Source organism: Aquarana catesbeiana, linkage group LG02 (assembly GCF_042186555.1).
Source record: "Aquarana catesbeiana isolate 2022-GZ linkage group LG02, ASM4218655v1, whole genome shotgun sequence".
NCBI classification, from domain to species: Eukaryota; Metazoa; Chordata; class Amphibia; order Anura; family Ranidae; genus Aquarana; species Aquarana catesbeiana.
In genome coordinates, this window is record NC_133325.1 from 46,489,502 (window position 1) to 46,514,465 (window position 24,964).

At 40.7% G+C, this 24,964-nt stretch overlaps 1 protein-coding gene across 10 annotated transcripts in view; it reads right to left on the reverse strand.

Annotated features, from left to right (window-relative positions):
- Nucleotides 1–24,964, reverse strand: part of DLG2 (discs large MAGUK scaffold protein 2) — a 2,047,541-nt gene that overhangs the window by 769,738 nt on the left and 1,252,839 nt on the right. For all 10 annotated transcript variants that reach the window (XM_073612834.1, XM_073612838.1, XM_073612841.1 and 7 more), the window contains one exon: nt 9,350–9,400. In XM_073612834.1, the coding sequence (XP_073468935.1) occupies nt 9,350–9,400 (51 nt within the window). The remainder of the gene's footprint in view (nt 1–9,349; nt 9,401–24,964) is intronic.

Sequence of the window (24,964 nt, forward strand, 5' to 3'; positions counted from 1 at the left end):
AGTCCCAACTTACTCTAGTTGGATCCTGAGGGAATGTCCTGCTAAAGTATCTTTTGTAAGTAGCAATATGCCTTTTAGGTTTGATGCCCCAAGAAGAATCAGAGAGGATTGGACTCCCAGAAAAAAGACATGTATAGGATCACAGGATGATCAGTGAAAACCATTGGTGAAAAGCAGTAGGTTTCTGCATACGATAGAGTTAAATCTCAGGTACCCCTTTTTAGAGTGCCAATTGAGTGCTGCAAGATGTAGCTTGGAAGCCCTGGTTGAGAAATTTTCTAGGGTCAGGATACAGATGCACTGTACGAGTAATGTTTCCTCCCTTCACTCCATGAATAGACCTCAGGGCTTGATATTGAAGGTCTCCCACTATCCATAATTGAGCAATACAGCGTCTTAGTCCATGTCACAGAAGTAGCAGCCCTCTGCATGGCCAGAAAAGTGCGGGCCCTAAAGAGGACCAAGGTTAACAAGCTAAGGAGCTACCCTGTATTCACCAGTGGCAGATTTCTCTGTAGATCGGCTCCCAGGTTTCAGCCATTGGATCCATTCACACTGGCAGCAGTTGACAGCAATGAAATAAACAACAGAATCAAGTGATGAGATTGTTGTAAAAGAAACAAGACCACTTAGGGTTTGGCTTCATTCACATGGGCATACCTAAGCGTACACCTGTGTGGGGGCTGTGTTTTGCCCGCATAGGATGCAAGGGTGTTCCACGCATATGTGTGTTAGCAGGTATATAGGGGTGTCACTGTTGTGGTCTTCTGCCCCCTAGGGGCTGACAGAGGAATTGCAGGTACATGCTTAAGGTGCCATTAAAGCAGCAATCCCCGTCACAACCTCACATGCATCTCTCTCTTATGGCATGGTGGGTGAGCATCTCCCTCATCACCCACCACCTGTATCTGTAGCATTTCTGAGTCAGCAATGTGAAACACATCCCAGCTCTGCCAGCCTGTTACACATTACCCTCCCTGACTCTGATGACACTCAGTTCACTACATACTTTACTGAATTCCGCCCTGGGCTTACTGGGAAGTTCACACCTTGCTTCGTCTTCTTGAGGCTTCACACTCGTGATTCCCAGGCCAGGTCTTTAGGAAGCCACATACTGCAGCTAGACCCAGAATGAGGTCTGCACCGCTAGGGAAGGGATCCAAGCACACTGATCCTTTCACTATTGGATCCTCCGCCACCCCAACCAAGTCACCCACTTCCCGGGTGGCTGGATGTTATCTTTTTGAATCATGGAACTACATAATTCTTTAGCTATGACACCCCCAGAAAGGGCTAACTTAGCTTCCATTCGTGTATAGGGCTCACACACTTTGTTTTATACCCACAGTATTGCTGCAATGCTTCCCTCACTATTTGGTTTGTAACACACCATGCACACAATACTATGTGACTTGAAAGAAAGTACAGACCAGGTAAATTCTTCATCAACTGAATCGACTGAATTCTTTACTGAAGAACAAGATAAACATATCTTTAAAGTAATATGAACTGGAGGTGCTGCCCCAATGCCCTGCCCCATGGTCTGGTCTTTACCTGTTCAGTAACAGTCCAATAAAGAGCAATTGTTCATCTCCTGGAACCCAGATTGGGTTCTCACCAAGGGACTGCTGGCACAAGACAATGACGCCACAAATATCAACAACTTTATTCCCTAAAGCCAAAAATTACAGCCTCCACCTATGGAATTCTCACACTAACGCGTTTCACCCACTTGGGCTTAATCATAGAGGATGCAGAAGATGGTTCACACCTGAGATCAAAGCCTGTGAAATTTAAGGTGAGGTGGCAGGATTTGAGTAAGAAGCACCAAGAGCCAAACTTCAAAGACTTTCTGTTGTGCTTATTGCAAACTTCAAACAAGCAAGGACATTTCTTTGACCTGTAACTAGCTGGTGCATCTTAACTTAAGTGTTCTATAACCTCAAATCAAGGTTTTTATTTTAAATTTGTTGTGCAAGTGGAGGTTCTTCTATTTGCATCTCTGATCCATGGACCCCAGTGCAGTGTCTCTAAGGCAGTACTGCAATGACATACTTCAAATCTTTAAAGGAAATCTGTACTGAAAGAATATGTAGGCTACCTTTGCTGATCTGTATTCTTAAAAAATATGGTCTAGATCACACAACCTGGGCCTGCTCATCACTACATAGACTACCACAGTGAACAATAAATAGTGATATTTAAATCTGGGGCTCAGTCCAATGCAAGCTGATTTCCCAGACTTTGTGGATTGACGGCAGTGGACTGGTCAGTTAATTTAATAGAAATTACAGGCCCTCAGCTGCCTTACATGTTCATTTTTTACATACAACCAGTACAAATAAGTGAATTTGACCTGCTATCAGACTTTTGTAATCTCCTGTACTGAAGAGCTCAGACTGGGAAAGAGAGAAGCAGCACAAGCATGCCAACAGGAGGAGAGAACAGAGTGACAGAGGGATCAGTCAGCTGCTTCTCCTTTCAGGCTGGGGGGGTAGGTAGGTAGACTACCTGTAAGTGTTACTTAGCTGAATGTGAAAATCATTAGGCCTTTTTCCCTACTGTCAAGAGCTTTTTGCGCACCTGCTCCATTATAGCTGCTGGTTCCATTATCCTCGTTTTGGCTATGATACATTTTCCCTGTCTGTCTGTCCACCTGCAAGGTGATTAATGTAGCAAGTCTCTGGGTGGAGAGCAAACCTGTTTTAAGCCAGCCAAGCCTGCAGTCTCATGCTTGTGAAATTGCATTTATGCACGTGCTCCAAGCTCCCTGTTTGTCTGCTCTGCTGTTTGGATTTCCCTGTTTATGATCTTGGATTGGGTATCGGCTATTCTCTGAACTCTGCCTGCCTTTTAACTATGGATAAGACCCTGACTACTCTGAACCTTGCCTGTCTTGTACCTGGACTGTCATTTAACCAATATGCCAGTCTGCCAACCACGAGTACCTGTTTTCTTTGCTCAGTTCATGCCTTGCTGTGGTAGCCAGGCACTATAGCATTGTGCATAAGACCTGGGGGCAACTGAGTACCGGTAGGTCAACTTGCCTTATGTGAAAAGGGGCTACTACAGGTGAAGAATGCAGAAGCTATAGTGTCTGACCAAATGCGTTAAGGGTAGGCATGACACCTACCAAATGGGCTGTGCTGTGTGGTAGAGCTGCATAAATCTTAGCATGGGGTAGGAAGAAATACAAATCCTTTAGCAGGGAAAAACAACACCTATATGTGTGATACATCAGTTTATTTACAGTGCAGAATAGTAATTGTATGTTAAAGAGAGAGAGCCCAAATACCTTTATTGAAATTCCTGCTTTAAGAAGAACATGTCTAACATAGCGCATTTGTATTATTTTGGGTCAAAAACAGGTAGCCCGACCATCGCGACAAATAAATGGCAATTTAGTCTGGCCGCGGCGGTATTACAAGGAATTGGCAGCCATAAAATAACTTTCAGCTTCACAGTCCACCGCTTTAAAGATTCATTCCTAATTAAATGCGTACATTGAAATCGTAAGAAACCGAAGCGACGCAGTCACTAATAATTTTAATATCTCCATTAGTATTCGGGAGACGACAGCGGCAGACACTACTGAGAAAGATAATTAGGTGAAAATCATTCCTTTAACACTGATTGTAAAATGACTTCAGTAATATATAGCTGAAATTTAAACAAGCTGTTCCTCGTATGTTTGTATAATGGAGCCACAAATGAATGTGTTAGGAGTTTGTATCCCTTGGCTGGCAGATGTTGCTGTGAGCCATAAAAATAAAAACTCAAATAAAAATAAAGGAAGCCTTTAATGCACCGTACATGATAAAACACAAGTTATACTTTATATATAACCAAACTTTTTTTTTCCGTTTAGGGTTTTTCCAGTTTCAGTTAGGGCTGGACCTAGCCTATCTGATCTGGGGTGTGGTAAAAAAGTCAGGGGTCATAATGTCCACAGTGTGTGTGAGTCATTGCAGTCTATCACACAGTGCCACGACCTATGAAACGCTATTTAACAGAATCTGCACCGCCTACATCAGATGTCACTACCAGAGTCCCCCTTTACATCATGACTACTCATCAAAGCGCCCCCCCTTAAACCAGGTGTCCCCATCAAGAGTGCCCCCTTACATCCGGTGTCCCCATCAAAAGTTTCCCCTTAAATCAGGTGTTCCCATCAATAGTTTCCCCTTACATCAGGCGTCCCCATCAAACGTTCCCCCTTACATCAGGTGTTCCCATCAAGAGTTTCCCCTTACATCAGGTGTTCCCATCAAGAGTTTCCCCTTACATCAGGTGTCCCCATCAAGAGTGCCCCCTTATATCAGGTGTCCCCATCAAAAGTTCCCCTTTACATCAGGTGTTCCCATCAAGAGTTTCCCCTTACATGAGGTGTCCCCATTAAAAGTTCCCCCTTACATCAGGTGTCCCCATCAAGAGTGCCCCCTTACATCAAGTGCCCCTATCAAGAGTTCCTCCTTACATCAGGTGTTCCCATCAAGAGTTTCCCCTTACATCAGGTGTCCCCATCAAAAGTTCCCTCTTACATCAGGTGTCCCCATCAAGAGTGCCCCTTTACATCAAGTGCCCCCATCAAGAGTGCCCCCTTACATCTTGTGCCCCTTTAAGAGTGTCCCCTTACATCTGGTATCCCCATCAAGAGTGTCCCCTTACATCTGGTGTCCCCATCAAGAGTGCCCCTGTACATCAGATGTCCCCACTCCCCAATAGAGTCCCCCTTACATTAATTTTCCCCATCAGAGTATCCTCTACATGGATTGTCCTCAGAGTGTCTCCTTACATCAACTGTATGCATCAGACTGGCTCATGGATCAATGGATGCACCCTCAGACACCTGGGGGGTACAACTAAAATCTGGGGAGGCACAGCCCACCCTAGCACCCCCCTAGATCTGGGCCCTGGTTGCAGTCCTAATGGGGAGATTTCCCTTCAAACCTAGTCCCGAAGACGTAACTGGAAATTTCTAAAAAATGAGAAGAATTCTCTTCTTAGGCAGGTGTCCATGGAACTAGTTCCCCAATTAGAAGATTAACCCTCACCACTGCTGACAACACCAAAATTTGACTTTACTTTCTATCTCAATAGACACTATGAATAAGCTTGGGTTTGACCCAAACTCAAAAGTTGGCTGTGGGCAGGAGATTCCCTGCCCCGCAGGTGACATACACCAAGGGGTTTGAGATGCTAATGATGTCATTGACCTAATATGGCCATATGTGCATATTATGATGTCACAAGCATCCCTGCCCCTTTGGGCCCTGCTTACAGATTGCTCAAGGTAATGTCCACATGTAATGCTGACTCTCCATGTTTAAAAGAACTGAAATCCAAAGAAGGGGCAGTTTGGCCGGGAGAAAAAGGCTCCTCCGGGTAGGAAATGAGGCGGGCTCTATTTGAGCAAAGCTCACAGTGTGCAGTAAAATCAGAGTAAGCAATTTCAGTACAGGAAGCAGAAAATATAGGGACACAGTCTGCGAATTTTGGCACCACATCCTAATTCAAAAAGTGAAACCAAAGTTGGGAAAAAGTGTGGACTTTACGGTGCCAATCATAACACCAGGGAAAAAAAAAGATAAACAAGTACGTATTAAAAGCACAAAATTTTATTATACATCATCATGCTAAAAGGTTATATACAGTGGGGCAAAAAAGCATTTAGTCAGCCACCAATTGTGCAAGTTCTCCCACTTAAAAAGATGAGAGAGGCCTGTAATTGTCATCATAGGTATACCTCAACTATGAGAGACAAAATGTAGAAACAAATCCAGACAATCCCATTGTCTGATTTTTGAAAGAATTTATTTGCAAATTATGGTGGAAAATAAGTATTTAGTCACCTACAAACAGGCAAGATTTCTGTCTCTCACAGACCTGTATCTTCTTCTTTAAGAGGCTCCTCTGTCCTCCACTCATTACCTGTATTAATGGCACCTGTTTGAACTTGTTATCAGTATAAAAGACACCTGTCCACAACCTCAAACAGTCACACTTCAAACTCCACTATGGTGAAGACCAAAGAGCTGTCAAAGGACACCAGAAACAAAATTGTAGACCTGCACCAGGCTGGGAAGACTGAATCTGCAATAGGCAAGCGGCTTGGTGTGAAGAAATCAACTATGGGAGCAATAATTAGAAAATGGAAGACATACAAGACCACTGATAATCTCCCTCGATCTGGGGCTCCACGCAAAATATCACCCTGTGGGGTCAAAATGATCACAAGAATGGTGAGCAAAAATCCCAGAACCACACGGGGGGACCTAGTGAATGACCTGCAGAGAGCTGGGACCAACGTAACAAAGGCTACCATCAGTAACACACTAAGCCGCCAGAGACTCAGATCCTGCAGTGCCAGACGTTTCCCCCTGCTTAAGCCAGTACATGTCCGGGGCAATCTGAGGTTTGCTAGAGAGCATTTGGATGATCCAGAAGAGGATTGGGAGAATGTCATATGGTCAGATGAAACCAAAGTAGAACTGTTTGGTAGAAACACAACTCATCGTGTTTGTAGGAGAGAGAATGCTGAGTTGCAACCAAAGAATACCGTACCTACTGTGAAGCATGGGGGTGGCAACATCATGCTTTGGGGCTGTTTCTCTGCAAAGGGAACAGGATGACTGATCCGTGTACATGAAAGAATGAACGGGGCCATGTATCATGAGATTTTGAGTGCAAACCTCCTCCCATCAGCAAGGGCATTGAAGATGAAACGTGGCTGGGTCTTTCAGAATGACAATGATCCCAAACACACCGCCCGGGCAAGGAAGGAGTGGCTTCGTAAGAAGCATTTCAAGGTCCTGGAGTGGCCTAGCCAGTCTCCAGATCATTCTCAACCCCATAGAAAACCTTTGGAGGGAGCTGAAAGTCAGTGTTGCCCAGCCCTAAAACATCACTGCTCTAGAGGAGATCTGCATGGAGGAATGGGCCAACATACCAGCAACAGTGTGTGAAAAGCTTGTGAAGACTTACAGAAAACATTTGACCTCTGTCATTGCCAACAAAGGATATATAACAAAGTATTGAGATGAACTTTTGATGTTGACAAAATACTTATTTTCCACTATAATTTGCAAATAAATTCTTTCAAAAATTAGACAATGTGATTTTCTGGATTTGTTTCCACATTTTGTCTCTCGTAGTTGAGGTATACCTATGATGACAATTACAGGCCTCTCTCATCTTTTTAAGTGGGAGAACTTGCACAATTCATGGCTGACTAAATACTTTTTTGCCCCACTGAATATATATAAAAAACGCAATATACTGTACAATCGCAAAAAAAGAGAGTTTCCCCGACAAAACACTAGTCGTGTCTGGCCCAAATATTCCACATAAATAGAAGACATGGTTATATGGCTAACTGCAAGGTATACGATGGGAATACAGTTCGGCTTTTGGATCAGCATTTTCTTACTTTTTGGCCACATTTTCAGTGTGGGTATTCCCCTGGTGAGTTTACTCAGGAAGAGACCTTGCCTTTGGTTTATAATTTCCATTCCCATACTGTGGATTTAGTGCATGGGCAAGGCAGTTTAAGAAGAAGCCTTCATTGTGCCACCACAACCTCTGTACCCCTTCTTCTTTTCCCTTTATCCCCCATTTCCCTGGGCTGCTCTGGGTGCTTTTCTATTGGATGCAGCACTTTTTATATACATGGTTCATACGTGTTTTCATATGGACTCCTGAGGAAGCAATCAAGCTGTAAAATGCATCGAGAACATTGAACCTCCTCTTCCATTTCTGGCACTGTATCATTATATCACCATGTGTCTTCTATTTTTTGTAGAATATTTGGACCAGCCATGACTAGAGGGAAACACTCTTTTTATCGATTGTATATCTAGTTTTTTTTTATATATAATCTTTTAGCATGACGATGTGTAATCAAATGTTGTGCTTTTTATACTTGTTTGTTTATCTTTTTTTTCCTGGTGTTATGATTGGCACCGTAAAGTCCACAATTTTTCTCCAACTTTCAGTACAGGAGAGGACCCTGTTCAAGACTGAAGGATAGGCTGGAGGTAAGATTTAAGAGCTATTCAATGGTATAAATGTAAACTAAAAACTGTTCCTTAGACTTCTGCTACTCAATAGAATTGATTTGGTAAGATGTACAAGCTTTTCATCTAGCAAAGCGAATGATAGTTCACTTTGAACTTTCCCATTAAATTCAGTAATCAAAGTCAGTTTCACCTTATTTACTAACTTTTAGTAAATCAACCCTAATGTCTAACCTGACCAACAGCAAAACCCACCAAGAAAATTTCATGTAGTAAAGATAAAAAGGTTGCCATGTGGTAAGTTTTTGAGCAATTACTATGAAAATAGGACCCTCGTGTACAGTGTTATGGGAATTATTGGATGACAAGAAGCGTGTTGGCAGATAAAAAATGTGTTTTGGATGATATGGCCAAAATGGTACATATGGGTAAATTTGGTGTGTGAACATTATCCTTTCTAACTTTTTTAGAATATATATTCAAAAATATGTTTCATAAAATGTATAGTAGTTTCTCCCATTCCAATAGCAAAAAGGCTACAGTGTGGGCTGGGGTATCTGAACAGGAAACATTATCATTATCACAATTATTTACAGGTCTAATAAGCTCTTTATATATTATCAATTATCTTGAAAGAGTATCAATAGGCAAAACCTTTTTTTTTTCTATTTTTTTATTTTGGATGAAGTATTGAAGGGTTAAAACCAGTCAGTTAATTTTTTGTGCCCTGGTTGGGGGATTTCCCTCCTCTTCCTGTCTTGGAGACATAACAGAAAGTAAGAGGAAATCTTAAAGTAGAACAAAACTCTTTCAACCAACATTAAATAGTTTTAATGCTTATACTGCTATATAAAGCACTCAAAAAATTCTCAAAGTCTCGCTCTACCAAAATCTATAATAATGACCTGGAGGAGTCACCAGTATTAAATCAGAACAAAAAAAATGACCAGAAATTACCTTAAATTCCTGGTTTATAATCCAATCCATTCACATTGTTGTCCATGTTGTCCATTGACAACTTAAAATTATGGATTTCCTTTTTAAAGTAGAACTATAGGCACAGTTTTTTTTTCTGGGGACAACCCAAAATTTCTATCTCTCTCTCTCTCTCTCTCTCTATATATATATCTATATATATATATATACATATATCAAACTAGCAAGAAAAATATGACTCAGCAACTGCCAAATAAAAAATAAAAGAAGAACAAAAAAAAGTAACTCCAAGAACAGAAAATGAATTACAGTCAGTAAAAAAATAAACACAGACATATGTATATATATATTTTAATTATTGTACATAGAAGAAAATGTACTAATGTAATTAGACCTACCCGCTCCAATGTAATTTCTTCAAATTCATATTCAATTTCTGACCCGTTGATCTAGAAAAAAGAAGAGCAATAAATTGTTTGCACATATTATAATCAATTTACATAACCAGTCAAAATATGTTGTCATACAAGCCATTCCTAGTATATTATATTTGAAAACTCTCTTTCAGTCTGTTTAGTAATCATTAAGCAAATTTCAGGTTGTAATTGGCTGGGTATCCGGATTAGTAACCAGCCATATCGAAGGTGGAATATCATTTACTGTGATGCTGAAAGGGGCCGTTCCTGATTAGGGGGATTATTGAGTGGTTTTGGTGCTTTCTGCCTTTTAGCAAAGTCTTGGCTCTACAGCTATTAGTAAACAGAAACCTTTAATGATCCCATTCAAATCAATAAAAAAATGCCTGCTTCCAGCACAAGTATGAATGCTCTTTTTTGATATCTACATGTATTTGACTTGGCCTACCCTGCCTGATGGGCAACGTGTCCCCCTTCAAAGACATTAAGGGCATTATCATTTGTATGGGAGCTTTACATTTATTTTTTTTACATGTGTATAGCACATTGATCCCTAATGGGTTCGGCTATTTTGTCCCAAGTTCTATTCCCTAGTGGGTGCAAACAGCCAGGCACACTGTAGGCCCCCAGTCTTAACTAACAAGAACCAGGCAGAAAGTGTCTTTTTTAGATTTATTGCTTGATAAATTTGGGTAGGGTGCAGGTTGAGCCTTGGAATACCCCAGAATTAGTGCAATAGATAATAGAGGATGCTCTCTAACTGTACTGTCTCTTCAGGGTGCAGCCACCCTCTTGAAGCTGGTGATTAATGAACTACAATTTAGGGGACTCCATTGTGAAAGTAAAACCTGAGCCAGCAAACTTGAAGCAGCTTTCCCAAAAGTTGGCAACAACAGTCTCTTGGATCTTTTCAGGCTTGCACTCACTGTGTCCTGGGTACTTGCATGCTTTCCTTCAGTACCAAACAGCTTCTGATTGTGTGCCTCTAGGTAAGATACTCTGTGGACCTTCTGCAAGTGCGCTCAGAAATTTTGAATGTGGGCCCCTAGCTCCAACTAGAGCTGAGACTCAGATGGCCTCTTCTAAACTTCAATTATGTGCCCCAGAGGGTCACAGCCCTCAGGCTGGGTCTTCTCCCACAGGACAAGGACCCTGCTGTTCCAGACCCTAGCCTATTTATACTCACCTCATCCTCCTCCTGGCCATTCTTCCTGCCAGGGACTGGTTGAAGCCACATGAATATGCAAGTAAATGTCAACCTCTAAATTCTGAAACCTACCAGAAAGCAGGGGAAAGAAGTTGAGCCATCAACCAGCAGAACCCAGAACAGCCATAATCAATCAAACTTCACTCCACTGGCTACAGGGGAGCAAAAACTAAATTTGCCTCAAACTGTAAGTAACCTAGCTAGGGAGGTGCTACACTAATAACAGTCATCAGTCTCAAGCCCATCTCCTGGCAAATGTTTACCAAATTAAACCTGTCCCTATTAGCAGGTTTGAAAAATGAAAAAACGGCCTATGTTAAAATACTTATCTTCAAATCAAAGTTTTTCCCTGCAGTACTTTTTTTTTGTCACAACATGCCTGCAGTCTTGCAGGTTAAATGATGCCCAGAATCAGTCAACCCAGAAGACTGTGGGGATACTGTCAATGCAGGGTGTCAGGGGCCTGTATGTAAAACCTGACAGTGAGATTCTTTATCTGCTGCCAGAAATCTTGTGAGCTGATAGATTCCCACGATCACTGCTGGAGTGATTACAGTTACCAGTTCTTAATGTGGACTTTCAAATACTCCCCTTACCTTCACTATATGACAGAATATGCATTATTGGCAGGATCACAGGTCAAAATATAAGAAAAAACACACAAAAAAAAAAACTATCGCAGCCACCTAGTCTTATGCCGTGTACACACAACAGGTTTCTTTGATGGAACTCCGAGGATATTCCATTCAAGCGGTCTTGCCTACACGCGGTCAAACCAAAGTCCGACCGTCCAGAACGCAGTGACGTACAACACGTACGACGGGACTAGAAAAAGTAAGTTCAATAGCCAGTAGCTAACAGCTTCCATCTCATACTTGCTTCAGAGCATGCGTTGTTTTTGGTCCATCGGAACAGCATACAGACGAGCGGTTTTCCCGATAGGAATTGGTTCCGTCGGAAATATTTAGAACATGTTCTATTTCTAGGTCCGTCAGAATTTTCGTAAAAAAAAGTCCGATGAGGCACACACACGATTGGAATAGACAATGAAAAGCTTCCGTCAAACTTTTTCTGTCGGACATTCCGCTCGTGTGTACGCGGCTTTAGGACTTGTATTATTTGACATTGTGTTCCTGGGTTTAGAGACACTTTAATATTTTTGAGTAGCATAGTATGTAAACTTTTAAATATTTTAAACTTTTAAATCTTGTCTCTGATAGGGATTAGCTATAGGTTGGGTTCAGACACAAATTTTTAATCTTTATCCCTCCTCCCATGTTTTATTTTTTCATGTAGTTTTTTTTTTTTTTTTACCCTTGCTTACCAGATTGCACTCTCTGCACAGTTCAGATACTCACCCACCCATAGGATCCTGTGTTGTCCTGCTGAGATCTTCTACTTTTCTTCCATTGATCAGGTCCCACACCAACATCTTCTTCGTGACGTCATCAAGAGGCTGCCGACTCTTCCAGGTTCAGCAAACGAGCCTCCTGATGATGCGCCGCTAGCCCCCTTCCCCCTTTGTGAATGGAAGACAATACTCCCTGGGATATGTGATGTGCACATCCCAGGAGGCACAGGGAGCACAGTGCAAGTCATTTGCCTAGACCAGTGGTCTCCAAACTGTGGCCCTGCTTGCTGTGATGCGGCCCTTGGGGCACTATTTTATCCACTGTTACCAACAATGGGGCACAGTTCCCTTCACTGACAACAATAATGGGGCACAGTTCCTGTCAATGGAACCAACAATAGGGCACAGTTCCTCCCAATGTCGCCAACAATGGGGCACAATTCCCCTCACTGACACCAAAGACAGGGCATTGTTTTTTCCCCCTGACATCGGGACCTTTTCTACTCCCAGTGGCCACTGAAGGACAGTGAACTGGCCCTTTATTTAAAAATTTTGGAGACCTGACCTAGACGAATTACATGCTTGGGGGAGGGGGCGCGAGATTGAACATTTTAATTGAAAAAAAGATAAATAAACAAAAGGAGAGAGAGAACTTTGTGTGGCAGAGGTGGAGTAGAGAGGAGGGACTTTTCTTTTGAGGATGAAGATCTGCTGTAACCAGTTCCCAACAGGCTCACGCAGATATACTGCGGCAAAATGGCTCTTGGGCAAAATCCCGTATATATAAGGCTTTGCCCAGGAGAGCCACCAGAGGGCGCGCGAGCGCCGCTGGAGACACACGCGTGCGCCTACTGCACAGCGGGAGACCCGATGCGAGTGGCCGGTGGGCGCGATCGCTGCCGGCCATGCGCAATCGCGTGCACGAGAGCCAACACGGGAATTAGTGTGTGTAAAAACACAAATCGCTGTGCTGTCAGAGGAGACAGATCTGTCAGTAGGAACAGCGATCTGTCATCTCTCCTAGTTAGTCCCATCCCCACACAGTTAGAACACAGTGAGGGAACACACAGTTAACCCCTTGATACCCCCTAGTGTTAACCCCTTCCCTGCCAGTGACATTTATACAGTAATCAGTGCATATCTATAGCACTGATCGCTCTATAAATGTCAAAGGTCCCAAAAATGTGTCAAAAGTGTCCGATCTGTCCGCCGCAATACCGCTAAAAATTGCAGATTCCTGCCATTACTAGTAAAAGAAAAAACTTTGGATAAAAACGCCATAAAAATGCCATGAATCTTTCCCATTGTTTGTAGACGCTATAACTTTTGCGCAAACCAATCAATATACGCTTATTGTGATTTTTTTTACCAAAAATATGTAGAAGAATACATATTGGCCTAAACTGATAAAGAAATTTGTTTTTTAAAAACTTGTCAAAATTGTCACTCTTTTTTTGTTTATAGTGCAAAAAATGAAAACCGCAGAGGTGCTCAAATACCACCAAAAGAAAGCCGTGTTTGTGGGAAAAAAAGGACGCAAATTTTGTTTGGGTACAGCATTGCATGACTGCGCAACTGTCAGTTAAAGCGACGCAGTGCCAAATTCTAAAAAGTGCTCTGGTCAGGAAGGGGGTAAAATCTTCTGGGGCTGAAGTGGTTAAATAGACAATGTAAACCACTTTCTTTATAATTTAATTTTAAACATTCTAGTTACTAATCCTACTATTACTGTGAGCTGTGGAAATATACATTTTTAGCAAGGGTTTCCTGAGACCTGAAACCTATTTCAAAGGTCTCTCCAAGGTGAGAAAAGCTGTTCTAAATTATAATTTTACATTTGTACCACAACACTAGGAACATCAAGCATCAAGCATTTAAAAGTAAAAAATCACGTAAAAAATAATTTAAAGTAAATATCAAAATCAATGTAATTCAATTTAAGTTCAAATATGCCTTTAATGAAGGTACTCTAAAGTTCCAATTTAAAAGTACTTCACTTTATTTTATTTTACTACTCCAGCAAGTCAACAGGCAGAGCTCTGTAGCCTTTTTTTGGGTGAAACTACTATATATTGTAGGTGGCTTATTCTACCATCAATTATATTGTGGCAGTTGCTCAGACAGAATTAGTGAAGACCGATTTTATTTTTCATTTTTGTGTTACTTAAATTTCCTGCAAAAGTCAGGCAATTTTGGTTAAATTTCACCTTTTTGCCAAAGCACAGACAAAATGAAGGTGTGTTTTTGGTGGCTTTTAAGGGTGCGGCGAGGTTAAAATGGCTCCTGAGAGTTACAGAAGCTCCTTTTAAAATATGTTATAAAAAATGTAGCGCTAAAACAAAATATGGCCAAAAAACTTATATAAAAGCAAATATAGTTCAGTGACTTGTGCATGATGACCCACTATGATGTGGATGTAAACAAGATAAGGGATTGCTTGCAGCAGATATAGCAGTCTTGGGAGAACATTCATCTTTAAGATTGCCGCTCTGCTGAACCATGAAAAGGGGCCTTCATGCCAATTGTTTAAGTCTCCCTGTATTTTCTGAAGCGTGGGCATAGTAGGGGTTTCAACTTATCTTTACTGTCTACAAATCTAAAATGTTTTGACATTAGATACACTTTTTCTATCCTTGACATGCTGTGCAAAAATAAAATTACACAAGAACACCAATTATCATAACTCCCCCCCCCCCCAAAAAAAACACCCTCTAATAAATAAAGGTAATAAATAGAGATGATCTATTTTTTTTTCAAGCAAACATTGCCTGGGTGGGTCATTGAGCTAAACTGAATGTTTCTGTTTCAGCACTATTTTGCCAACAAGAAAATAGGTAATTTTGCTGCAAAATCAATGTTGCCAAATCTTTCTTCTCATTCCTAGCCAGGATGCTGTAATCACTGTCTACCCCACAGGAACCCACTTGAGGGCACACCTACAAGTTGTCCTCAATGTCTGCCGTTGTAAGCTAGTAGAAAAAAAAAGTGAAACTTCAAAACTGACTTTCAATGTCACAAAAATAACTCATAACAAATCCTTATTATACGATAACTGCTACCTAATAGAGTCTCAAACCACCATCAAATTTTACATAAAATGTTTGCCATTAGAAATGATGGATAAAGAAAGCAAAAACAAAAGAGCTCTAATTCTTAAAGCGTTACTGTTCCTCAGAGTGATTAAATTGTAAATGTTATTTGCATCTCTTCAGACGATTACTGCAGATTAATCAAATTTTTAATCTAATCTGCAAACCTGCAACTCTGTGACAATGATGCCATGTCGTTATTAAATAACTGATAGCGCTGCAAGATTCTTGGCAGAAGTTTTCCCAAACAGTAAAGTTAGAGCATTATTTATTATCCAGCAGCATTGAAAGTGTGGCTTCACACAAGTGCCTTCAGTGTAAGCTATACTGATTAATATATTATGTGTCAATGCAGATCCTTTGTCTTGTGGGAAACTTTGACCTTGGAGGCAACTCAATCAATTAGCCATTTCCTGGTAGAGACAGCTTTCTGTGAGCCAGAGAATGGGTACCGTGAATCTAATACACCAGAATTAGGATCTTAAATTTTTGGAAAAGTGAATTATTGAGTCCAATGAGGGTTACAATCTAAGATGCACCTGGCTGAAAATAACGATCCTCATCCTTGTGCAAAGCTTCATGAGTTGAGCCTAAAGTCTGCCATGGTGCCTCACTGATTGCTAGGTATGGTGAAAGGCGGGTGTTCCCATGGTTTATCGATCCTCATCTTCGGGGATCAGCTTTCTTTATGGCTCTTGGCATTTGGTCACATGACATCTCTAAACTGAAAGGAAAGCTGCAAGATTTCTCACTGCTCACAACTGCAATTGCAATTCTGAACAGGGAATACATAGATAAACAATGGCCACTACGTGTTACTCCAAAAACCACTCTACAGGATGTTTGAATGGTGATGTAGCTCTACTTATGGCCAGCAGTCCAACATATCTTCCTAATATTAGCCCTGGTGGCAAATACCCTCCTGACCCCTAGTCCTCCACTGGAGGCCTATATGAAAGGGTAGACTAGATGTAGCACCTGTCTTAGGTTTACCCGATTTTGAGACTCCCTTGTAACTATTAGGACATTTTTGAACTTCTAATTTAACACTTAAGATAATGGTTTGTAGCAAGAGATATACAAATAAACCACCCCTGAAACTCTCTTACTCCACTGCGCCAAAGAAAAGTGCAAAGCTATATAAAAGATGTGTAAATGAATACAAAATGTGTGTACATACACAGTGTACAGTGAAAAAAGCTGCCACTTAAATAAATACGTAAACTGATCAGCATCCCAAAACTATACCTCTCACACATGTACAGATAGAGATGGCGGCGCTAATATAAATTGTGTAAAATAATGGGTCAGAGCAGCATAATGCCTATGACCCTCTACTTATACATAAAAATAATAATAGTGTCATGAAAAAAAATATATATTTTTCATGACACTAAACCTGAAAACTGCACTCAAAACCTGACATACTGCACTATTGGAGGCCCCATTCTCTCCCTGTCCCCTCTTCACTGAGGTACCGCCCCGCACAACAGGAGTGGAGGACTGATCGTGGTTATCTGAGAGGAAACAGCATTATGATATACCATCCAGAGGAGTGATGATCACTATTTAGGAAAATTAAGGGATCCCCCCAGCGGTGACGGTGGTAACTGCATGCTATTATTAACATTGAGGTAAGAGTTCTGGGAGACCAGATAAGATAAAGGAGCCACAGTAGAAATATTGGGAATAATCATCTTTACCTGATCCTACATTTACAGAACTTTGTTATCCTCTACCCACTACAATACTCATTGGACTTCCTTAATATTACTCCTCATCACTGTCATAGAGATAATTTAAAGTGAAGTTTATTGAGTACAGCTTCACAAGGTTATATCTATCCCATTTATATATATTCCACTTGCCTGTACATATATTGATTTATTATTGACACTATTTTATGAAGAACACTGAGAATTCACATATGGATATCACCATTGTTATTAATATTATTTATTGAATATTATCTAGAGAATACACATACGGATATCACTATTGTTATAATAATATTATTTATTGAATATTTTCTAGTAGAGTCCAATATGGAAATAATTTAAATACGCTCCTGAAATATTTTAATTGATTAGCTTGACACATTTTTAAATTTTTGCGCAAAATCACCTTATTATTATCTATGAAAGACACATAGCGGAACATGAAAGACACATTTGCAAAAAAAATCCCAAGAAATTCTTTAAACAGTAAAAAAGGGAGGACAGACCCAGGGGCGTAACTAGAAATCACAGGGCCCCATAGCAAAATGTTGTATGCCCCCCCCCCCTGCAAACAGCACCCCCCCACACACAAAAAATAACTAATGCCATTAAACAACAGATTACAACCCTCATGTGGCACAGTACCCAGGCAACAGCTTATATTAATTTCGAACAACAAAACAAAAATTTTAATAACCATATCATAAATAAAATGCAAAGTTCAAAGCAGTGTACTGTATGCTGCTATTCATGGGCAGAGTACAGTTGCTATTCATGGGCACAGTGAGGCTGCTATTCATGGGCACAATGAGGCTGCTATTCATGGGTACAGTGAGGCTGCTATTCATGGGCACAGTAAGGCTGCATTTGACTGGTGTGTGGGGGGGGGTAACATGCAGGAAGACAGTGAGATCACCAACACTGCAGCACACCAGTGTGAGCCCACATCATAGTACATATTACCAGGTACTACACAGGCTGCTGAAAGAAAAAAAAAGGCGTTTGAAAAATTATTGCACAAATACCGTGTGAGATAAAAAGTTGCAATGACTGCCATTTTATTCCCTAGTTTGTCTGCTAAAAAAAACATTTATAATGTTTGGGGGTTCTGAGTAATTTTCTAGCAAAAAAATGATGATTTTTACATGCAGTAGAGAAGTGCCAGAATAGGCCCGGTATTGAAGCGGTTAACAGAGGACAGAATTAAAATTAGACTTGAGAAACTTAACATTAATAAATCACCAGGACCAGATGGCTTGCATCCGAGGGAACTTAGGGAACTCAGTCAAGTGATTGTCAGACCATTGTTCCTATTTTTACAGACAGCCTACTGACTGGAATGGTACCAGCTGATTGGAAAAAAGCCAATGTAGCACCAATATTTTAAAAGGGCCCAAAATACATCCCTGGGAATTATAGACCAGTTAGCCTAACATCAATAGTATGTAAACTCTTCGAGGGGATGATAAGGGACTATATACAAGATTTTAGTAATGAGAACGGTATCATTAGCAGTAATCAGCATGGATTCATGAAGAATCGTTCTTGCCAAACCAATCTACTAACCTTCTATGAGGAGGTGAGTTGCCATCTAGATAAAGGAAGGCCCGTAGATGTGGTGTATCTGGATTTTGCAAAAGCATTTGACACAGTTCCCCATAAATGTTTACTGTACAAAATAATGTCCGTTGGCTTGGACCATAGGGTGAGTACATGGATTGAAAACTGGATACAAGGGCGAGTTCAGAGGGTGGTGATAAATGAGGAGTACTCGGAATGGTCAGGGGTGGGTAGTGGGGTTCCCCAGGGTTCTGTGCTGGGACCAATCCTATTTAATTTGTTCATAAACGACCTGGAGGATGGGATAAACAGTTCAATCTCTGTATTTGCAGACGATACTAAGCTAAGCAGGGCAATAACTTCTCCACAGGATGTGGAAACCTTGCAAAAAGATCTGAACAAATTAATGGGGTGTAAGGGGGAGGTGCTGCGCTAACCAGAAGAAAGCTGTAAATCTCTGTCTGTGGTCAATTAATAAAATGACATAAAATCGCATAATAAATCGCATAAATCGCATAAATAAGTGTTGGCACTAAAAAACATTCAAGTCTTAATAATCAGCATCATGTGTATGTGAAAAAAAGTGCATAAAAAATCCTTTTCAATTGGTATATACTAAATGACAAAAAAATCGCATGTAAAATCGCATAAATAAGTGTTGACACTAAAAACATATAAATCTAGATAATCATGTGTTGGTGCACAAAGGGACATAAACACTACTTCATGTGAATAATTCTAAATAAAAATACATAGAATAAATCAGAAATAACCATCAAAAACATATCCTTATAAATGGTGCAAAACATACAAAGTGTCAGTGCTTAAAGGTGATCTAGATATCGCAAATAAAACACATCAATCCAACGCAATATGAATAATAAATAATATAAATAAATGTCCCAATAATAGTGATATAAAATATATTGTTCTGGCCTGCGAAACAAATGACCAATGACATGCCAGCAAGTGCAGCAAACTTAAAGTGCCAGTGTAAAAGTCATTGAAGGTGCAAAAGCAAGTTCTGGTGTATTCAACAAAACAACAGTGGGGTGTCTGGGATGCAATTCACTGTGTCCTCTTCATGCATAAAACACTAATGTAAGCAGTGGCCCCTTACCTAGCGGTGCTAGGTCAACCGCATGAATTGTAGCTAAAACGCCAGGTCCTGAGCCTCAATCGCGTCCCTATATCCACGCTTGCCGGTGTTGGGTTATCCTAATGGCAGCTGATTACAAGTGGCTATGGTCCTATCAGGGGTCCTGGACCAGCGCGGATCCTAGCTCAGCCTCCACATCTCAGGTATGTATGTACAGGAATATGCAGGACAAAGGTACTTGATAGTGAAGTATGTATTAACCAGGTAATGCTTTATTAAAAATCTTTAAGTAGATGTACTCACATAAAAACAATGCAGAGCAAACCTCTCTCCTACGAGCAACAAACTCGTTCTGTGGCTAGCAATGTGAAACAGCCTATCCCGTCCCTACGCGTGTCATCACCGATCACGTGACTTCTTCAGGGGATGAGCAAAATAGGCTTATTGTGGTCTTAAATAGTCTCTCCCATAGTGATTAATGGGCGGCCATTTTCTTGTAGCCAAGCCGGCCATTACTGGGTCTCACATGGGCGTGGCCATTTTGTAGGTTAGAAACGACTACCTGATCATAACAAAGCTAATAACTAGGTGTCTGATGGGCGCGGCCATTTTATAGGTTAGAGAAGACTTTATACTCATACCAAGGCAAATAGATACCGAATTGGCTGTATGTTTATGTAACGATATATTGCATTGCTCATAAATATGGCTTAATGATATACAGAGGGGCTAATTGGCCAGAGATGGACGCATAGGTGGGCATATATTAAAAAAGAGAGAGATCCCGCTGTATTGGAAGCTAAAAAATGCCAAATGGTCGGAGGCTACCACTAAAAGTGCATACATGGAAATTTTAATTCGTAAAATATATTGAAAGGTAATAAAAAGGCTAAAATTAAATTATTTAATGAAATATGATTAAAATATATACGGGTTAAGGTGCAATTAGCAGAATATCCAGTAAAATTCAAATTAAAATATTATGTATACTCGTATAAATATCACATGGAATACCTACAATCTCAACTACAGTGCAATCATAAGGAAAGGGAGGGAAGGTAAACCGGGGGGGGGGGGGAGGGAAGAGGTGGTGGCGGGAGAGGGGTAAAGGGAGAGGGGGAGAGGGGGGAACGGGAAGTAGGGAGGGGGGGAAAAGGAGGGGGGAGACGTAAAGAGGTAATGGAAGGAGGGGGTGGGGGCAGCGAATCTATAATGATAAATCACAACATGTACTAATAATAACAATATCCAAGGGCATAAGAAGAGAGAGAGGGAGGGCCAAAGCATATTCTTAAAATACTGGTGAGAGAAAAAAGAGAGCTGGTAATGTACACTCCTATTAAAAATCGCTTAAAAAGCAGTTCAAATCAAATTCGATGTTCAAACCTCTGGGTGCAAAAGTATCTAGGGTGAAAATCCACTTAGATTCGAGCTGGCTGAGGGTCCTAACCTTATGTCCCCCCGCCAGTGTCTGACATATGGTTCAATTCCCCAAAATTTTAATTGTGTGGGGTCTTTGTTGTGACACAGCAGGAGGTGTTTAGAAACACTATGTTTGTCATACCCATTCAAAATATTCTTCACGTGTTCTTTGATCCTAACTCGAAGGGGTCTTTTTGTGCGCGCCTATAATACTGTAGGCCGCAACTGCATTCTAGGGCGTATACCGCTCCTTCCGTGTTACAACAGATAAATTCTTTTATTTCATATGTCTCCCCTGTACTAGTCGACTTAAAGTGGGACTTCTTCTCATTGGGGCGCCTAGTTCTCAAACATGCAAAGCACCTTTTGTAAAGGAAGAAACCATTCCGGGTAATGAAGGAGATTACCGTACTTTCTTTGGTGGATCAATTATGTTTTTCACAATTTTGTCTCTAAGGGTAGGTGCTTTCTTGTAAATGAACCTGGGATTGGGGGGTAACTTATCCTGTAATTCCTTATCTGCCAGAAGTATATGCCAGTGTCTCTTGATAATCTTCTCATTCTCTTGTGTTGGGCGTTGAAGTCCAAGATTATCGGTGCTACCGCTAATGTCGTTTCATTTCTGGTTTTATCTCTGATTAATTCTTTTCGGTCCATTTCCTTGACTTCCAGTATTTTGTCTCTTATGAATTGTTGGTCGCAGCCTTTCTTGGCGAATCTCTGCGCAATCAGTTCTGCTTGTTCTAGATAAATATTAAGGTGGGTACAGTTCCGTCTTACTCTCATAAGTTGACCTTTAGGGACATTAAACAGCCAATTCCTTGTGGTGGCAGCTTTCAATAGGGAGATAACTGTTCCTGTCCACCTTTTTAAATTGCGTGCGTGACCATAGTATACCGTTTTCTTGTATGATGTCTAAATCTAAAAATGTCACTTTTTCATCACTGGCCTCCCAAGATAATTTATTATTTCTATCATTGATGTTAAGGTTTTCCAAAAACTGGTGAGCTGATCCAGTTCACCTTTCCAGAGTATAAAGACATCATCGATATATCTCTTGTAAATGGCTAGTTCGGTGGGCCTGTCTCTAAAAACATTCTGTTCCTCCCACTGGGCCATGAAGAGGCCTGCCACGCTTGGGCAAATTTAGCTCCCATCGCTACTCCTGTTTGTTGATAGTAGTAATTCTTGTCATACCAGAAATAGTTGTTCTTGAGGCAGAAGTCTAAGCATTTCACTATGAACTTCCTTTGGATGCATGGTAGCTTGGTGTCTGACCTAAGGCCGCCATTTTGCGCTTCGCATGCTTGATGGTGGGGTATCACTGTATATAGGGATGAAACATCGCGGTAGCCATAATCCATGGACCTGTTTCTTTTGGGACATCTTCTAGTATTTGCAACATCTGCTTGGTGTCTCTGAGGTATGCCTCTGTGTTCTGGACCGCTGGCTGTAGGAAATAATCTATATATTGCACAATTCTCGATGTCAGTGAGTCTATCCCATTTACAATCGGTCTTGGTGGTGGATTAATTTTATCTTTATAATTTTAGGCAATGAATATATGATCGGGGTCCTACAGGAATCAGGTATCAGATATCTGGCTTCTTTTTTATTCAGTATGTTTCTCTTTACTCCTAAGCACACCACCTCTTTCTAGTGCTTTTCTGCACCTTGAACATCGGGTTACTTAATAATCTGCTGTAAGTCGTCTCATCTCCCAGCATCTTGGTCATACTGCTGTGGTATTGCTCTTTCGATAAAATCACAATTCCTCCTCCCTTATCTGCTGGTCGTATAACCAAGTCTTTCCTTCTTGTTAGTTTCTTGATACCTCTCTTTATGTGGCTTGGTTCTTCTCTTTTCTTAATTTTTAAAACTTTAATATCATCTAAAACTACTTTTTTAAAAACCTCAGTATACTTGTTGTTCTTTATTGAAGGATTAAAAACAGATATGTTTCGTAGTGTACTATGCACAATCTCCTCATCACAAGACTCTATATGTCTAGGCCTTGGTGGATTTCCTGCAATGTACTTGGCAATATTAAGTTTCCTTACGAATTTCTGAATCCCTAGATAGGTTTGGAATTTGTCCAAGTTCTTGGAGGGTGCATATTTTAATCCTTTATCTAGAACCCCTATTTCCTCATGTGTCAACGAAACAAATCTGTTTTTAATCCTTCAATAAAGAACAACAAGTATACTGAGGTTTTTAAAAAAAGTAGTTTTAGATGATATTAAAGTTTTAAAAATTAAGAAAAGAGAAGAACCAAGCCACATAAAGAGTGGTATCAAGAAACTAACAAGAAGGAAAGACTTGGTTATACGACCAGCAGATAAGGGAGGAGGAATTGTGATTTTATCGAAAGAGCAATACCACAGCAGTATGACCAAGATGCTGGGAGATGAGACGACTTACAGAGAGATTATTAAGTAACCCGATGTTCAAGTGCAGAAAAGCACTAGAAAAGGTGGTGTGTTTAGGAGTAAAGAGAAACATACTGAATAAAAAAGAAGCCAGATATCTGATTCCTGATTCCTGTAGGACCCCGATCATATATTCATTGCCAAAAATTCATAAAGATAAAATTAATCCATCACCAAGACCGATTGTAAATGGGATAGACTTACTGACATTGAGAATCGGGCAATATATAGATTATTTCCTACAGCCAGCGGTCCAGAACACAGAGGCATACCTCAGAGACACCAAGCAGATGTTGCAAATACTAGAAGATGTCCCAAAAGAAACAGATCCATGGATTATGGCTACCGCGGATGTTTCATCCCTATATACAGTGATACCCTACCATCAAGCATGCGAAGCCGCAAAATGGGGCCTTAGGTCAGACACCAAGCTACCATGCGTCCAAAGGAAGTTCATAGTGAAATGCTTAGACTTCTGCCTCAAGAACAACTATTTCTGGTATGACAAGAATTACTACTATCAACAAACAGGAGTAGCGATGGGAGCTAAATTTGCCCCAAGCGTGGCAGGCCTCTTCATGGCCCAGTGGGAGGAACAGAATGTTTTTAGTGACAGGCCCACCGAACTAGCCATTTACAAGAGATATATCGATGATGTCTTTATACTCTGGAAAGGTGAACTGGATCAGCTCACCAGTTTTTTGGAAAACCTTAACATCAATGATAGAAATATTAAATTATCTTGGGAGGCCAGTGATGAAAAAGTGACATTTTTAGATTTAGACATCATACAAGAAAGCGGTATACTATGGTCACGCACGCACTTTAAAAAGGTGGACAGGAACAGTTATCTCCCTATTGAAAGCTGCCACCACAGGAATTGGCTGTTTAATGTCCCTAAAGGTCAACTTATGAGGGTAAGACGGAACCATACCCACCTTAATATTTATCTAGAACAAGCAGAACTGATTGCGCAGAGATTCGCCAAGAAAGGCTACGACCAACAATTCATAAGAGACAAAATACTGGAAGTCAAGAAAATGGACCGAAAAGAATTAATCAGAGATAAAAACAGAAATGAAACGACATTAGCGGTAGCACCGATAATCTTGGACTTCAACGCCCAACATAAGAGAATTGAGAAGATTATCAAGAGACACTGGCATATACTTCTGGCAGATAAGGAATTACAGGATAAGTTACCCCCCAATCCCAGGTTCATTTACAAGAAAGCACCTACCCTTAGAGACAAAATTGTGAAAAACATAATTGATCCACCAAAGAAAGTAATCTCCTTCTTTACCCGGAATGGTTTCTTCCCTTGCAAAAGGTGCTTTGCATGTTTGAGAACTAGGCGCCCCAATGAGAAGAAGTCCCACTTTACGTCGACTAGTACAGGGGAGACATATGAAATAAAAGAATTTATCTGTTGTAACACGGAAGGAGCGGTATACGCCCTAGAATGCAGTTGCGGCCTACAGTATATAGGCCGCACAAAAAGACCCCTTCAAGTTAGGATCAAAGAACACGTGAAGAATATTTTGAATGGGTATGACAAACATAGTGTTTCTAAACACTTCCTGCTGTGTCACAACAAAGACCCCACACAATTAAAATTTTGGGGAATTGAACCATATGTCAGACACTGGCGGGGGGGGACATAAGGTTAGGACCCTCAGCCAGCTCGAATCTAAGTGGATTTTCATCCTAGATACTTTTGCA